Source organism: Cnephaeus nilssonii (genome assembly GCF_951640355.1).
Source record: "Cnephaeus nilssonii genome assembly, chromosome: 19".
Taxonomy (NCBI): domain Eukaryota; kingdom Metazoa; phylum Chordata; class Mammalia; order Chiroptera; family Vespertilionidae; genus Cnephaeus; species Cnephaeus nilssonii.
The window spans coordinates 50195532-50212680 of NC_137090.1; the positions used below are offsets into that span (position 1 = coordinate 50195532).

A 17149-nucleotide genomic window follows, 5' to 3' on the forward strand; every position below is an offset into this window, starting at 1 on the left:
CCATGTGGTGCCATCAGCTCAGCCCCCGGGTGGGGTGGTGCCTGTGGTTTGGGGTGCAGAGGATCCAGAGAGTCCCCATCTTGGGGAACCCATGTCATATTCTCAGCCCTGTGGCCCAGACCTCAGCCAGTGAAGCCTCAGCATGACGGGGTCCAGTAAGAACACATGGCAAAACCTGCCCAACAAGAGAGAGGCCTGAGACTTTTTCTGGCTTGCTGGGAGGTGTGGGCTGAGGTTCATGGCACCACCATGCTGCCCAATGGGAGACTGGTTGAGGATGACACCCATAACTGGGGTAGGGTGGAGCTGGGACAAAGGACATTGGTTAAGATCTTGGATTCTGTATACTTGAAGAAATAATGGCAGAAAACTTCCCTAACTGGGTGAAGGAAAAAGTCACACAAGTTCAGGAGGCACAGAGAACCCCAAGCAAGAAGAACCCAAACAGGCCCATGCCCAGACACATCATAATTAAAATACCAAAAATTAAAGACAGAGAATCTTAAAGGCAGCAAGAGAAAAGCAACCTGTTACCTACAAAGGAGCTCCCATAAGGCTGACACCTGATTTCTCATCAGAAACTCTACAGGCCAGAAGGGAATGGAAAGCAAGGTTCTGAGACCAAGATTACTATATGCAGCAAGGCTATCATTCAAAATAGACAGTGAAATAAAGAGCTTCCCAGACCAAAAAAAGGCTAAAGGAGTTCATCACCACCAAGCCAGCATTACAATAAATGCTAAAGGGATTGCTGTAATGAGAAGAAGAAACAGAGAGAGAAACCTAGCCATACAGAATTAAAGTGGCAATAAATAAGTACCTCTCAATAATAACCCTAAATGTAAATGGATTAAATGCTCCAGTCAAAAGGCATAGGGTAGCTGAATATAAAATCATGACCCAACTCTATGCTGTCTACAAAAGACCCACCTCAAACAAAAGACACACACAAGATGAGAGTGAAGAGACGGAAAAAATTTTTCCATCTCTTCACTCTCATCCTGTGTGAGTCTTTTGTTCTGATGGAAAAATTGTCCATGCAAATGGAAAATTAAAAGAAAAAACTAGAGTAGCAATATTCATATCCGATAAAATACTTTAAAATGATGGCCACCACAAGAGACAACAAAGGTCACTACACAATAGTAAAGGGATCAATCTAACAAGAGGATATAACCCTAGTAAACATTTATGCACCCAATATAGGAGCACTTAAATATATTTTAAATAAAAAACTTCTAGAGGACTTTAACAGAGAGATGGACAACAACCCAGTCATAGTAGGGGACTTTAACACCCCACTGACTTCACTGGATAGATCTTCCAGACAAAAATTAACAAGGAAAAGTGACACACTGGATCAGATAGATTTAATCGACATTTATAGAACATTTCACCCCAAAGCAGCAGAATATACATTCTTTTCAAGTGCACATGGGTCCTTCACTAAGATAGACCACATGTTAGACACAAAACAAGTCTCTACAAGTTCAAGAAAATTGATATCATATCAAGCATCTTCTCAGATCACAATGGAATGAAATGAAAAACCAACTACAGTAAAAACACCCAAAAACATTCAAACACATGGAGGCTAAATAGTATGTTATTAAACAATGAATGGGATATCAATGAGATCAAGAAAGAAATAAAATACTTCCGGGAAACAAATGAAAATGAACAGAACACACAACAACCCAAAATCTCTGGGACACAGCAAAAGCAGTCCTGAGAGGGAAGTTCATAGCACTACAGGCATACCTCAAAAAAAAACAAGAAAAAATCAGCAATAAACTATTTAACCCTACAACTTAAAGAACTAGAACGAGAACAACAAGAAAAGCCCAGAGTAAGTAGAGGGAAGGAAATAATAAAGATTAGAGCAGAAATAAATAACATAGAGACTAAAAATAAAAAAATAAAAATAAATAAATAAAAAATCAGTGAAACTGAGACCAAGTTCTTTGAAAGGATAAACAAAACTGATGAACTGTTAGCCAGACTGGTCAAGAAACAAAGAGAGAGGACCCAAATAAGTAAAATCAGACATGAAAGTGGAGAAGTAACCACTGTCACCACAGAAATACAGAGGACTGTAAGAAAAACTATGAACAACTACATGCCAACAAGCTGGACAATGTGGATGAATAGACAAATTCCTAGAAAAATACAATCTCCCAAAACTGAATGAGGAGGAATCAGAAACCTGAATAGGCCAACAACAACCAATGAAATAGAAGCAGTAATCAAAAAACTCCCAGCAAACAAAAGCCCAGGTTCAGACAGCTTCACAGGGAAGTTTTTTTTGTTGTTGTTTTTTTTTTTAATATATTTTATTGATTGTTTACAGAGAGGAAGAGAGAGGGATAGAGAGTTAGAAACATCGATCGGCTGCCTCTTGCACAACCCCTACTGGGGATGTGCCCGCAACCGAGGTACATGCCCTTGACCGGAATCGAACCCAGGACCTTTCAGTCCGCAGGCCGACGCTCTATCCACTGAGCCAAACCGGTTTCGGCTTCACAGGGAAGTTTTACCAAACATTCAAAGGAGAACTAACACCTATCCTCCTCAGACTATTTCAGACAATCCAAGAAGAAGGAACACTTCCAAACTCTTTTTCTGAGGCCTACATTATCCTAATTCCAGGACACTACAAAGAAAGAGAATTACAGGCCAATATCCCTAATGAACATAGATACTAGAATCCTCAACAAAATATTAGCAAATCGTATCCAGCAATACATTAAAAAGATCATACACCATGATCAAGTGTGATTTATTCCAGGGATGCAAGGCTGGTACAATATTCACAAATCAATAAACATGATACAAATTGAAAGATGAAAATCATATGATAATATCAATAGACACAGAAAAAGCATTCCACAAAATCCAACACCCATTTTTGATTTAAAAAACAACAACAACAGCCCTAACCGGTTTGGCTCAGTGGATAGAGCGTTGGCCTGTGGACTGAAGGGTCCCAGGTTCACAACTCTCAGCAAAGTGGGAATAGAGGGAGAATATCTCAACATGTAAAAGTAATGTAGCAGGTTACAAAATCAACACACAAAAATCAATGGCTTTTTTATATGCCAATAATGAATTCTCAGAAAGAGAAACTAAACAAACAATCCCATTTACCACTGCAACAGCAACAACAACAAAAATAAGGTATTTAGGAAAAAATTTAATCAAGGAGATAAAAGACTTGTACTAAGAAAACTACAGGACGTTGAAAAAAGAGATAAAGGAAGATATAAACAAGTGGAAGAATATACCGTGTTCATGGATTGATAGAATCAACATCATTAAAAGTAACATCCATATTACCCAAGATTCAATGAAATCCCTATTAAAATACCAACATCATATTTCACAGATTTAGAACAAATATTCCAAAAATTTATATGAAACCAAAAAATGTCCTGAATAGCTGCAGCAATCTTGAGAAAAAAGAACAAAGTTGGAGGGATCACAATACCAGATATCAAGCTATATTACAAAGCCACCATAATCAGAACAACCTGGTACTGGCACAAGAATAGGCATATAGATCAAAGGAACAGAACAGAAACCCCAGAAATCAACCCAAGTTATCACGCTCAATTAATATTTGACAAAGGAGGCAAGAGCATACAATGGAGTCAGGACAGTCGCTTCAAAAAATGGTGTTGGGCAAATACATGCAAAAAAATGAAACTAGACCACCAACTTACACTATACACAAGAATAAACTCAAAATGGATGAAAGACTTAAATGTAAGTTGTGAAACCATAAAGATCCTAGAAAAAACCATGGGCAGCAAAATCTCAGACATCTCTTTCAGCAATATGTTTATGGATATATCTTGACAAAGCCAAAGGAAACTAAGGAGAAAATAAACAAGTGGGACTACATCAAAATAAAAAGCTTCTGCACAGCAAAGGAAACCATCAACAAAACGAAAGGGAGCCCACTGTATGGGAGAACATATTTGTCAATGATCCATCTGATAAAGAGTTAATTTCCAAAATGTATAAGGAACTCATGCAACTTAACAAAAGGAAGACAAACAGTCCAATTAAAAAATGGCAAAGGACCTAAATAGACACTTCTCCAAAGAGGACATATGAAAAAATGCTCAAAGTCACTGGTCATCAGAGAGATGCAAATCAAAACGACAATGCGGTACCATCTCACACCTGTCAGAATGGCTATCATCACAAATCAACAAATGACAAGTGCTGGCGAGGATGTGGAGAAAAAGGAACCCTCATGCACTGCTGGTGGGAATGCAGACTGGTGCAGCCACTGTGGAGAACGGTATGGAGTTTCCTCAAACAATTAAATATGGAACTGCCATTTGACCCAGTGATCCCACTTCAGTGAATATATCCTAAGAAACCTGAAACACCAATCAGAAAGAATGTATGCACCCCTATGTTCACAGCAGCACAATTTACGGTAGCTGAGATCTGGAAACAGCCCACGTGCCCATCAGCAGATGAGTGGATAAAAGGCTGTGGTATGTTTACACCATGGAATACTATGCAGCAGTAAAAAAGAAGACTCTCTTACCCTTTGAGACAGCATGGAGGGACCTGGGGAGTATCATGCTAAGGGAAATAAGTCAGTCATAGTAAGACAAGTATCACATGATCGCACTCATATGTGGAATCTAATGAACAAAACAAACTGATGAACAGAGTGGATCCAGAGCCATGGAAGCATGGAACAGAGTGCGGAATCTCGGAGGGAAGGCAGCGAAGGGTGGTGGTGGGAGTTAATCAGCCAAAGTCTTTGTAGGCATGTATGAATAACCCATGGACAGGGACAATGGAGTGGTGAAGGTGTGGGGTGAGGGCCGGGGGTGGGTTGGGGGATCAATGGCGGGGGGGAAAGGGGGAACATATGTAATAGTTCAACAATAAAGTTTTTTTTTAACAAGGCCATCAAAAATTTTGGTTGCTTCCCCCGCCCCCCGCCAAAAAAAAATTGGTGGAGAGATCACAACAATAAAGATTAAAAAAACACATACAAAACAAGTGGAAACAGCTACAAAATATAAAATAAAATAAATAAATAATAAAGTAGATATTTGATACTTGATTCCGCCATGCCTAAAATGGACCCAGACAGGCCTGTGTGATGCCAGCAGCAGGAGTGAGTAGTGGGTGTGAAGTAAGCCCACGGGCGTCCCCGCTGGCAGACTCAGGCCAGCACAGAAAGGCGCAGACCTGCCCTGCCCCACAGCTCCAAGCATCGGCCCGGAGCCTGCCGGACAGCGCTCCACCAGGACTCCCGTCCCAGTCCCTCTGCCCCTCACAGTCATCTCCCTCCTGCAGGAGGGGCTCCATGCGCACACTGGCTTGCCTACCCAGGAGTCTAACCTTAGAGGCTTGGAAAACCCTGCCTAGAGCAGAGGGAAGTTCTGCTTAGCCACCAGGAGATTCAGAATGATGGGAGGGGCCGCCAAGGCCAAGGTCGGCAGCAGAGGGGCCCCACCAGGAAGTACCCTTTGGACCTGCTACCCCCTGAGGGCTGAGCAGCCCCTGCCTGATGCCCCCAAGATCACCTGCTGGGTTGCCATTGGCTGCGTCACTGTGGCCTCTTAGAAACCTTCATGGGCCCAGAGTGGGGAGCCTGAGGTCAGGTTCTGAGCTGGTGGGCCTTGGCCCCCAGCCCCACCTTCCAGGGCTCCAGGCTCATGGGGCAGCACCCCCGCCCCTGCCATGTGTGTGTGGATGCCCAGCAGACACCTCACGGCACCACTGTCCGCTCTGCAGCTCTGCTCAGCCAGCTGGTGGCAGCCCTGTCCTGCCTGTGGCTCAGGCCAAATGCCTGGGGTTGCCCTTAGACAGTCCCCCTCTATTACAGCCTTGTCTGGGAGTCAGGAAGTCACCGGCTGGCCTCTGAACTGCCCTGGGGTCTACTTCCTTGGCCTGAGCCACCGTCCTCCCTCAGCCGGACTCCATGCTTACACTCTGTCCTGCGCACGCCAGACCTGTTTGCCCGGGGCCTTTGCACGTGCTTCTCTGCCTGCCTGCTCCTCCCCCAGACATCCTCAGGGCCCACTCCCTCCTCTCTGATTACCACACTCCAAATTATAACCCCACAGTCCCCATCCTCCTCCCTACCTTTTTCTCCACACTTAACACCCTTGTGTATTATTTTTCTTTCTGTCTCCTCCACTAGAATGAAATTCCCATGAAGGTGGGTACATGAGTCAGTCTGTGTACCCAGTAGGCAGGCCCCGCACACAGTAGGTCCTCGGGAAACCTCCAACATTCTCAGGTTCCGAGGACTTGCACTCTGAGCAGACCTCCAACCCTGCAGACTCTGGCCTGGCTTCCTCAGTGGCCCAGCACCTACTGGCCCCACCCCCACGGGCCTCCCGCACAGATGCTCCCTGGGAGGGGAGAGCCCCAAGTCCTAAGAGAACTCTCCACGCAATCCTGGGCTCAGCCTCCCCAACCTCCACGTGGAGCCAAGAAATCTCGTCTCTTGGGAGCACGAGGGGTGCTCAGCCGAGGACCCCGGAACACGGATGGCTTACCTGCTGCATGACGCCCTGCTTTTGGTTGATGGAGGCCAGGTAGCGCAGGATCAGCTTTGTGGCCTCAGTTTTTCCAGAGCCGCTCTCGCCACTGACCAGGCAAAGGGGCAGAGTGAGCTCCAGCAGGCTCAGTGCCTCTCCCGGCTCCCGTGACCGCGCCATGGCACAGAGGACATGGGTGGGCTGGCGGCTCAGAGAAGCTGAGCGACCCCCGGCCCCACAGCAGCCTCCATATGTCCCCCACACACGCACAAAGGCCCTCAGCCTGGCCGGTGCTCACCTGATAATTATGCACTGGTTCTGTTTGGCATCGAGCATTTTGGCGAAGGCGAGGTTTGCAATCGCAAAGAGATGCCTGGAGAGACGGGGGCCGGTGCTGCAGTGGCCGTCCTCGGTGCTTCCAAACCTCCCAGAGGGCAGGGGGGGTGGCATCTCTGTCCAGCCAAGCCTGCTCCACCCCATCCTTGGGGAAATACCCCCCAAGCCCCCCTCCCCATGGTCTGAGCCACAGTAGCCTCCAGCCCAGCAGGGCTATGGCCAGGCTCGGGGAAACAGTGTTGAGCTGAGCAGGTGGACTGCCTGACCGCCGGCTGAGGGGCAGCCCGAGGCCCACCCAGCTCGGAGCGAGACCCAGGAAAGCCCAGTCCAGGATGTACTCACGGGGGATTCTCTCCCAGGGCCCGTCCACTGTACTGGTGCACCTGCTCCAGCCCGTAGATCCCGAACATCCGGTACGGGTTCACCGACACCAGGATGCTGCCGATGTAGGTCTGCTGTGCGGACACGGCCTCAGCGCCATGGCTCCTCGCAGCCCTGTGTCCCTCCCAGCCCCTGGGAGCCTGACCCGTGTCCATGGGGACAATGTGGCTGCCTGACCGCAGTGTTCGAACCTTGGGCCGCGGCGGGACTCCCAGCACTGCCCCAGGCTGAGGCTGGGAGGGGCCGAGCGTAAAGCCCACAGTCGTGGTCCTGCCACGGAGGCTGTTAGCTGTGGCCCACCTCCCGGAGTCCTGGTCAGAGCCCAGCCTCCGCCGCCGGGCGAGGCAGGGGCGGGGAGTGCAGGGCACTCACAGGTACCCAGCCTCCTGGGCGACCCTGACGCCTGCGCTGTGGTTCAGGGCTCTGTTCTGTCATTCTGCTCCCATCTGCCCCTCGGCAGCCCGTCCTGGGACCTGGGCCTGTGGACTCCAGGGCTCTGGGAGCCTTGTCATTGGGCTCCCTGTCTCCAGATCGCTGCCCCTGGCACCCACCACGCTAAGACTGTGCGCAGGCCCTTGGATGCCAGAGCCCCTGGCTCCAGTAGGTTTTGCTCAAATAGTGGACACCTCAGAGGTGAAGCCAGGGGCCACTAGTCGGGGGCCCAGCAGGAGACATCCATGCTTCCCACCGAGCCCAGGAGACAAGGAGTCAGCTGCCGGCCAGACCGAGCCCACAGCAGAGCCACCCCACAACTCACGTAAATGAGGTTCCGTTCAAATCTGGTCTTGAGGTTGGACAGCACAGTGGTCTCCTGGAGGTCTCTGGGAAAGCAGGAAGAAGGGCAGTCGGGTCCACTCCCCCCCAGTGCAGGGCCTTGGCCAGAAAGTCTATCTCTGACACTAACCAACCATGAGGCCTTGGGAAGTGACTTAACTTCTGTGCCTCAGTTTCTTCATCTGTCCAATGGGTATGATTAGTAGCACTGGCCCTACCTCACTCGCTGGGCTGGCGATGCTCTTAAGTAGCAGATGTGAGGGCTGAGTCACCATAATTGGATAATGATACGGACCAGCCCAGCCTCACATTTTGGGCACCTTCAATGTGCCAGCACACTCATAACCATAGCCATCCCGCCCACCCGATCTCACAGGTGAGAAACTGAGGCACAGAGCGTGAAGCGACTCGCCCATGGCCCTGTAGTTGCTAAGTGGTGGGGTTGGGATTGAGCCCAGGCCCATCTGATGGCAGAGCTGTGCTGGCATCTGGCTCTTGTGACACTGTATGGCCCTCACTTTGCAGATGAGAAAACAGGCTCTGAACACGTTCCAGGAGATGAGAGGTACCCCTGGTAAGAGGGGGTGCTCCAGCTGGGAGTGTGGCGACCCCCCGAGACCCCCTCACCGACTGCCACCCAACCACTCACTCCAGCTGTGTCATGTCCTCCACACCGTCCTCCCGCTGCTGCTCCAGGAACCGCGTGGATGGCAGGTTGCGGATGGAGTGCATCTGTGAGAAAGCCCTCTGGTCACCGGTGGACACAACTAGGACCTGCTCCTTTTGTGCAGGAGGGAGCCCTAAACACAGCCAGCTGGGTCCTGGGGGCCTCCTTGTCTTGGAATGCCCGGGGCTGTGGAGCCTGTCAGGGACACACGGCTGCCCTCTGCCCGTGAGGTCCCATGTGCCCCCAAGTCCTGCCCGTGGGCACTGCTCCCACTGCCTTGCCAGGAGCCCTCCCGACCTCCCCCTCCCAACGCGGACACCCTTTTCAGGTTGGAGCCCAAGTCTCTGCTCTTGAACATTTGTATCTTGGTGCACGGGGCCTCCAGGAAGACTCCACGGGTTCCGGTCTGCAGACTGGGAACCACTGCTCCCCTGCCTGTGCCCGGCGCCCAGGCTGGGCACACACAAAGACCCACACGCACAGACCTGCACGCAACGGCATTTACAGGTCAGACACTCCCACGCACACCTGGGTCTCGCAAGATGCCTGTTGACACGTGTGAAGGCCTGTGATGCCGGGCTGGAGGCACATGCTCTCAACGTCCACCTTCTCATGTGCATGGACACCTGGGGCTGTCCCCACATCTGGGGTCTTGAGACAAAAGTCCCAATGCCATCTTTGGGCTGCAAGGCCTCCACTGTGCCTGACCATGTGCATGCGCATGACCCCACGAATGCCACGGCTGCTTAGACCTTGATCCGTGCGCGCGCGCACACACACACGCACACACACACACACACACACACTTTCCTTGTTTGGCTGTGGTACACCCAGGCACACACCCCAGGCACACAGGCATGCATGTGACCCACGTGACTGAGAGCACACATGTGCACCTTGCCTTTCCAGCCTCTCAGATCCGCCCACACCCCTCCCTGAGCAGGTGAGGAAAGGGGACACCAGGAGGGAGCCTGTGCTAAGTAGGCCACATGGAGTATCACCCTGGCCTGGCCTCCCGCCCACCAGCCTGCCCATGTGTGCCAGTGGCCGCAAACCCTGAATAATTCAGCCACTCACGTATTCGAGGGTGAGGAGGGCCCAGGCATCCTTGCCCCGCACCCCAGGGCGCCCTGTGGCCCGCTCCCGCAACGCTGTGGCCCACACGGCTCTGGGCACCCGCCGCCGGGGCCACGGTCCCCCTAGCAGCCAGGCCGCCCCGGTTGCCATGGCTGGGCTCGCTGGCTGCCCGCTCCACGGGCACCGGTCTGCATAGGTTGGAAACCGCCTGCTGCCCCTACGTGTCCCGCCCGCCCCAGGCGTCCCGGGGGAGGCTCCGGTGACCACTCCCCCTTCGCTGACAGCCACTGGGCTCACATTCCAGCATGAGCATGGCAGCCAGGCCTGGGCTTGGCACCCCTCAGAAAACTGCCTGCCCTCACCCTACAGGGGGCCAGACTGGAGAGGCATGCTGGCTCTGCCAGCCCTGATCTACTGTGTGACCCACTGTGCCATGAAGGGGCTGGAAGTCTGCTTCCTGCGCCCTCACCTCAGTTTGTCCGGAATCCGCAGCCCAGAAACTGCCCGTATGCAGCAACCCCAGAGAGAGAGAGAGAGGACTCCCATTGAGGGAGGGTCAGGAGGAAGCCAGAGCAACAGTGTGAATGGGAATGTGGGTGGGTCAGGGTGGGCAGACAAGTCCTGCAGTTTTGTCCTCAGCCCAGATCTCTGGGGGCAGCTGGGGACGGCGAGGACAAGATCCTTTCCCCACAGTGACCTCCCGGTGCCTCTGTTCGGTGCCTGTCTGTGCTGGGCATCCCTTGTTCAAGCCTCCAGAGGCTTGGGAAGCCCGGGCTGTTCTCCCCAAGTTACAGCTGGGTCCTGAGGCCCGAGCTGTCTCCTGCCCTGTTCCCCAGGACAGAATCCCCAAGCCTCTCTCTGACCTGTGCCCCCATTACCTTATTCCACCAGCTTTTGAGGCTAACCTCTTCCCAGGGGCCCCTGTGGGGCAGAACGGCAGCTTCGGGGCCCAGGCAGCAGGAAGGGGGGCAGGCATGTACTTGTGGCCAGGGCCGGTGGGTCTTCGCTGGCAGCCAGAGAGAGGACCAGAGCAGACTCCAGGCTCTTGGCTTGAGGCTGGGTTCTGGGTCCTTGGTCAGCTGGGTGGGGGGCCGCAGAGTGGCAGGACCAGCGCGCTGGGGAGAGTTCAGTTTTTGTACCCGAGGCAGGACCACAGCAAGACGCCCAGGACCTGGCTGGTGCCGCTCACCTGCCCTGGGCAGAGGCCCTGGGACACCAGTGGGCTCCAAGGGGCCTGGGGCACCGGGCAATGTTCCCCAGCGGCGCCGCGGTGGCCACGTGGCCCTCATCCTATCACATGCGGCCAGAGGGTGGGAGAGGCTGAGCCTTAGCACCTTCTGCTCTGGCGGAGAGTTCTTGGGGGGCTTTGGGCTTGGCGGCTCAGGCTCTGCTGGTGGCCGGGGGTTCCCAGGGCTGGGGCTGGCGGATTTGGTGAGCTCTCCAGGCCCCGGGTCATGGTGTCTACCCAGGAAGACACCAGTCAAGGCAGGGTCTGGGTCTTCCAGCTGGGAGTCCGGGGACGGCCCAGGGCCAAGGTGCTGGAGAAAGGGGTTTTCGGGTATAGGCGGTGGCCTGGAGAAGCCCTGGCGGCTGCCTGCCCGTCCTGGCCAAGGCGAGGATGGGCGCTGGGGCGGAGGCACGTCCACGTCCCAGCTGGGGACCAGCGGGGGCACTGTCCAGGGTACGTCTGAGTCCTCAGGTTCCTGCCGGCTCTCCTCGAGCTCCGCGGCGGCCGAGGCCGCAGCCACTGCCGCAGGCCACGACCGCGGACCCAGGGACCTCCGGAAGGGCGGGCGCACCCTGGGCTGCACGGCCCTGGTGGGCGGCTCGCTGAGGCGGCGCCACGTGTGCGGGAAGCGCGAAGGCAGGTTGAGCGAGCCTCGCCGGCTGGGGCCCAGCAGAGGAGAAGGAAAGGGCGGCTGCGGGGGGCCCAGCCGCCGGGAGACGCGGCGCGGGGACAGGGGCTCCCGCAGCGATCGGGGGCGGCGGGGCAGCGGCGAGAAGGTGGGCTGGAAGGTGCCGGCCCGCACGGAGGGCTGGGGGGACGCAGGCCCCAAGGGGGAGCGGTAGCCCAGGCCGGGCAGGCTCCGGAGCGAGGGCTGCGGAGAGGGCAGCGGGGGCCAGGCCTGCCTCCGAGACGCCGGGGGAGAGGTCCCGGGGAAGCTGAAGGTGGCCCCTCGCCGGGAGCCCCGGAACGAGGGCCGGGGTCCAGGGAAGGCCAGCAGGTCGAGAGGCACCTCGGGGCTCACGGGAGGGGGCTCCGCGAAGGCCCACCAGGCGGCCTGCGGGGTGAGAGGCACGTGCGCCGGCGCGGCCCAGGGCGGCGGGTGGCGGCGGAGCGAGCCGTAGGGCGAGGCGGGCCGGGGCCGGCCCGAGAGTGCGGGGGAGAAGGGGGCGGGCGGCGCGGGCGCGGGGCTGGGGGCGCGGGGCGCGGGCGGGGCGAGCAGCGCGCTCCAGTGGGCGGACGCGGGCGGGGGCGCGCGGGGCGGGGCGCTGGGCGGGCGCGCGCGGTCATGCGCCCGGCGCAGCATGATGGGCGTGTTGGGCCGGTCGGGGTCCATGCCCGCCAGCTTGTAGCCGAAGCGCTTGTAGGCCGCCTCCCGGACGGCCGGGCCGCCACGCCGGGCCTTCTGGCTGCCGCTGAGCCGCGGGACCGGCTTCTTTTCCGACAGCGTCTTCTTGAGGAAGCGCGCCAGCGAGGTGGCCGGGCGCGGGGGCCCGAATTCGGGGCCGAAGCCCAGGCCGCGGTGGGCGCGGTGGGCGCCGAAGGCCGACAGGGCCCGCTGCAGGTTGCGCTGGCGCGGCGTGAGGAAGCCCCAGAAGGGGTGGGCGTAGGGCCGGGTGCGCACGGGGGACACCTCTTCCTCGTCCTCCTCCTCCTCCTCCTCCCCCAAGGGTAGGGGGATGTCCAAGGAGGGGGGCAGGGGCACCTCCAGCTTCTCCTTCCCAAACAGCTTCACCTGGGGCCGCGGGAAGAGGCGGAACCTGCGGATGAGGGAGAGCTTGGACCTGGAAGGCTTGTCCATGCCTTGCTGTTCGAAGAAGGTGGCGCTGGGCAGGCGGAAGGAGGTTCCCTGCCGCTCCGCGGGCGCCTCCTCTGGCTCCTCCAGCTCCGCGATGTCATCCATGGGGTGGGCGTAGGGGTTGTGGGGTGACATGATGGGTGGTGGCACCCACGGGTATGCAAAGGCCGACTCCTCCGGATAAAGATAGGGCACTTCGGGGGGGTAGATGGCCTGGTCCCCGCCGCCATAGACGCCTTCCGCGTAGGGGATGCCATAGGGGGCCTCATAGGGGATGCCATAGGGGGCCTCATAGGGGATGCCATAGGGGGCCTCATAGGGCAGCCCGTAGGGGTCCAACGAGGGTACGTCGTACGGGAAGTCGTAGGGCAGGTATGGCCCATCGTAAGGTGCAAAGGGGTCCAGGTAGTAGCTCTGCGGGTATGGCTCGCCGTCGTAGTAGCTGTAGGGCGACGCATACCCGCCCGGGGGAGCGTAGGGCGGCTCGTGATCCTCGTAGCCGTAGCTGTAGCCGTAGGCGGGCGTGGGGTAGTAGGGGCCACCGTAGTAGTCCAGGGGGTAGTAGTCGTAGGGGTCCTCGGGCGGGTACCCGTGAGTGTGGTCTCCATAGGGCGGCCAGGCGGGGCTGTAGGGGCCGTAGGCGCTGTAGGGGCCGTAGGGGTCGTAGGCGCCGTAGGGGGCCAGGCCGGGGTCCGGCTCCTCGTACTGGGAGAGCGACCGCTGGTCGTAGTAGGCGTCGCCCTCGCGGTGGTAGTCGTAGTACTCGCCCAGGTCCTGGAAGCCCTCCAGCCCGTACAGCGACCTGCGCGAGCCCGCGTGCCGGAACGGGGCCTCGTCCTCGAAGGGCAGGAAGCCCACGGGGTCCCCGGACGCGTAGATGCTGCGGCTGCGCGGGAACCTCCGCAGGCGGCCCCCCGGCCGCAGGATCTCGGCGCCCGAGGGGAAGGGCAGCTTGCGGGAGCCCACGCGGGAGCCCGAGCGGCTCAGCCAGGCGTCCACCGCGGCCTGCTCGCTGCCCGCCTCCTCGGCCTTCTTGATGAGGAACCGCTTGGTGAGCCAGTTGATGGCCGTGGAGGCCTTGCTGAGCGACTGGGCCCGGGGCCGGAGGCGGCCGTAGCCCCGGCGGCCGGGGAAGCGGATGACCATGAAGGACGGCTTCTTGCCGCGCATGGCGCGCTTCTTCTTGCCCATGCGCATCTGCGTCATGAGCTTGGACGTGGACTGCAGCACGGTGCGCGCCTTCCGCTTGCGCCGCGTCTTCTGCGGGCCGGTGTGCAGGCCCCAGAAGAAGGCGGACGCGCTCCGGAACTGGCCCTTCTTGGAGATCTTGGGCGTGCGGTCGCGGAAGCCCATGAACAGCCGGGATGTCCCCTTCAGGCTCCGCTTGGGCTTCTCCGGCTCGGCGGCCTTCTTCCCCTTCTTGCCCTTCTTGGCTTTCTTCTCGTCCTCGGCCATGGCGGCTGCCTGCTCCCCACCGGCCGCGGCCGATGTCCACGTTCAGGGGCTTGGAGACGGGTCCTGCTGGGCCTCCGGCGGCGGCGGAGCGGCCTGGGCGCTGCACCGCGGACTGGCCTGGGGCCTGGGAGGGAGCCTGCGCCGCTGCTGGTCGGGACCAGGTTTCCAGAGGGCGGATCCATAATTCATCTGCTTGAGACACCGCCTTGGGTTTCACCTCGAGCTGTGGCGGAAAGTGCGTGGGTGTTGTTTACCCGGGAGCCGGGGCGGCCCGCGCCGGGGGAGACCGTCCTGGCCTCAAGGGGTGATGAAGACCCCTGCTGACACGGCCGCCCCCTCCGGGGCCTCCGCTGGCTCAGCCCCCCGAAGGGAAGGCCTGGGTGACCCCAGCCCCAGAGAGGGGCAGGCGCCCTAACCACCAGCACATCGGGAGTTGGCGGGAGCCAGCTTCGTCTCCTGAGCCAGGGTGGGTGTTCAGACCCACCCGGTTGCCTTGGAGAGGAGCCTTGGACCCTCCATGCCCTGGGAAGGGGAGGAGGGGAGGCGGCCGCAGGTGCCCAGGGCTTTGGTCCGTGTAACTGGAGCTGGCTGGCTCCGGGCGCATGAATAATGCACTGGGAGAGCCAGGCTGCGGGCTCGGAAGGCAGGGCAAGGGGGGCATCTCCGTGGGACTCCAGAAGAGCCTTCGAGGCACATGCCAGGGGGCTGAGGGAGCAGAAACAGAGGGTGGGTCAGGCCTGGCTCTGGTCCCAGCTCGGCCATTGCCTGGTTGTGTGGCCTCTGGAAAGCCTTTGCCCTCGCTGGGCCTCCTTTTCTTCATCTGGAGGATGGGAGGAATAAGCTGTGCCCTGTGGCCTTCACGGGGAGGAACAAGGCCTGATGGAGCTGCTGGCACAGGGTCCTGCCAGGGGCTGCTGGCACCTGCTGCAGGCAACCCCCAGGGAACAGAAGGGAAGTTGGCAGAAACTAGAGCAATCTGGTGGCTCCCAGGGCGGGGCTCCTGCAGTGAGAGATTTTGAGGGGCATCCCTCCCCCATCACCTCCTTCTATGCTGCCCATTCTGCCTCATTCTGGGCTGTGGCTGCTGCCCGCTTGAGGGAAAACAGAGGGGGGGTCATTCTGTCTGAGCCCAGAGATGCCAACAGCCACCCCTGCCCCTCCTGGAGCGGTTTTGAGCCACTGTTATCTCATGCGATTCTCGCCACAGGCCCCTGGGCTGGGAACAGTCATCTCCATTCTCCAGATCAGGAAATGGTCTCTGAGAGGTCAAGTGACTTGTTCAAGGTCAGCCAGCTGGGGAGGGTAGAACTGGGCTCGGACCCAGGCCTTGGGTGGTTCCAAAGCCACCTTCCTTGCTAGGCTCTTGGGTCCTTGGCCATCATGGGGGAGGGGAGGTGGGCTCCTCAGTTAGCCTGGCCCTGACTCAGGCCCTGAGCCAGCACACATTTGCCTGGTCACTCATTCATTGACTCATTCAGAAGTATTTGTTGAAAGCCTGTTGCACACCAGGCCCTGTCTTACTGGACTTACAGCTAAGAACAAAACATAAAACCCAACCCTTGTGGGGCTGACATATGTGGATGGGGGTTATCACAAACAAGGAAAATGAGCAAGAAATGTGATTGGTCAAGTGGTGATAAGTGCTGGGATTGAAACAAAGCAGGGGAGGGGCGTGAGGCAGGTGTGTGCAACAGAGAATAGGTGGAGGGGACCACCTGCTGGGAGGGGACCCTGGAGTTGAGAGCGGCAGGAAGAGAGGGAGGGGCGGAGGGGGGAGTGGGTGGTCCTGAGGTGATGGAGGAACAGCGAGGCCAGGGGACAGGAGTGCAGTCAAGGCGAAGGTGGAAGGTGAAGTCGAAGCTGGGGCAGATGTACAGGGCTTTGTGGGCCCCAGCAAGGACTTGGCCTGACTGCGAGTGAGGCGGGAGCCGTGGAGCGTCATGGAGAGGAGGGATGCAATTGGACCTCACTCTTCACAGGATCCTTCTGGGCTGCCGTGGGCCTGGACCTGGCTGGGGCGGTGGAGGTGGAGAGAAGTAGATGCTAGCATATATGCAGGCAGAGCCCAGAGGATTTACTGGGGACTCACAGGTACCTCCAAGGTTTCCGTAATCAACAAGGGTGAAGACGGAGAGGCCATAGCTAATATGAGAAGCTGTGGGTGGTGCCCGCAGAGGAGGAAAGACCCATGTCAGCTTTGGATGATTGGTTTCAGATGTCTGTTAGGCACTGCCAAGGGGTGGGGGAGGGGTGGATTGCAGAAATCAAGGCTGATGACATTAGAGAGCCAGGGGCACCTCGCTGGTGGGGAAGCCACAGTCTGGAGGATGACACAGCGAACAGGTGCAGGTGGAGCGCAGGCCGAGGAACGAGCCCTGGCCCACACTGTTGTTCAGCCTCACCGAGGATTTCCTTTCCCCTTGATTTTTAGAGAGAGTGGAAGGGAGGGGGAGAGACAGAAAGAGAGAACATCGATGTGAGAGAGACACATCGATTGGTTGCCTCCTGCATGCGCCCCGGCCAGGGCTGGGGATGGAGCCTGCATTGAGGGATGTGCTCTTGACCAGAAATGAACCCGAGGCCCCTCCCTCTCCTCCTACAGCTCTTAACTCCAGGGTCACTTCACTATCCACTGAGCCAAACTGGCTAGGGCTGCACTGTTTAGCTCAAAGAGATGAGTGGCTGAAGAGGAGGGCAGGGCAGCTGCAGCAAATGGGGACATGGGTCAGGTTAGCGGAGGACAGAGGTGACCACTGGAAGGAGCTCTATCAGTGACAAGGGCGGAGTGAGGGGTTGGCCTGACAGGAGAGGGCTCCAGGGAGGAAGGACTGCAATGGTCACGGCATGTGTGCGCCTGTGAACAGCCAGCACCACGGCGTGTGCACACTCCGTGGGGAGTCGGGTGCTATGGG

General features: G+C 57.1%; 1 protein-coding gene across 1 annotated transcript in view; it reads right to left on the reverse strand.

Moving 5' to 3' along the window:
- Nucleotides 1–14237, reverse strand: part of MYO15A (myosin XVA) — a gene marked incomplete at its 5' end in the record, with an annotated part of 56108 nt that extends 41871 nt beyond the window's left edge. The window contains 6 exons of the mRNA XM_079799120.1: nt 6543–6633; nt 6823–6897; nt 7203–7312; nt 7999–8062; nt 8665–8747; nt 10638–14237. Coding sequence (XP_079655246.1) covers nt 6543–6633; nt 6823–6897; nt 7203–7312; nt 7999–8062; nt 8665–8747; nt 10638–14237 — 4023 coding nt within the window. The remainder of the gene's footprint in view (nt 1–6542; nt 6634–6822; nt 6898–7202; nt 7313–7998; nt 8063–8664; nt 8748–10637) is intronic.
- Between the last annotated feature and the right edge of the window lie 2912 nt (nt 14238–17149).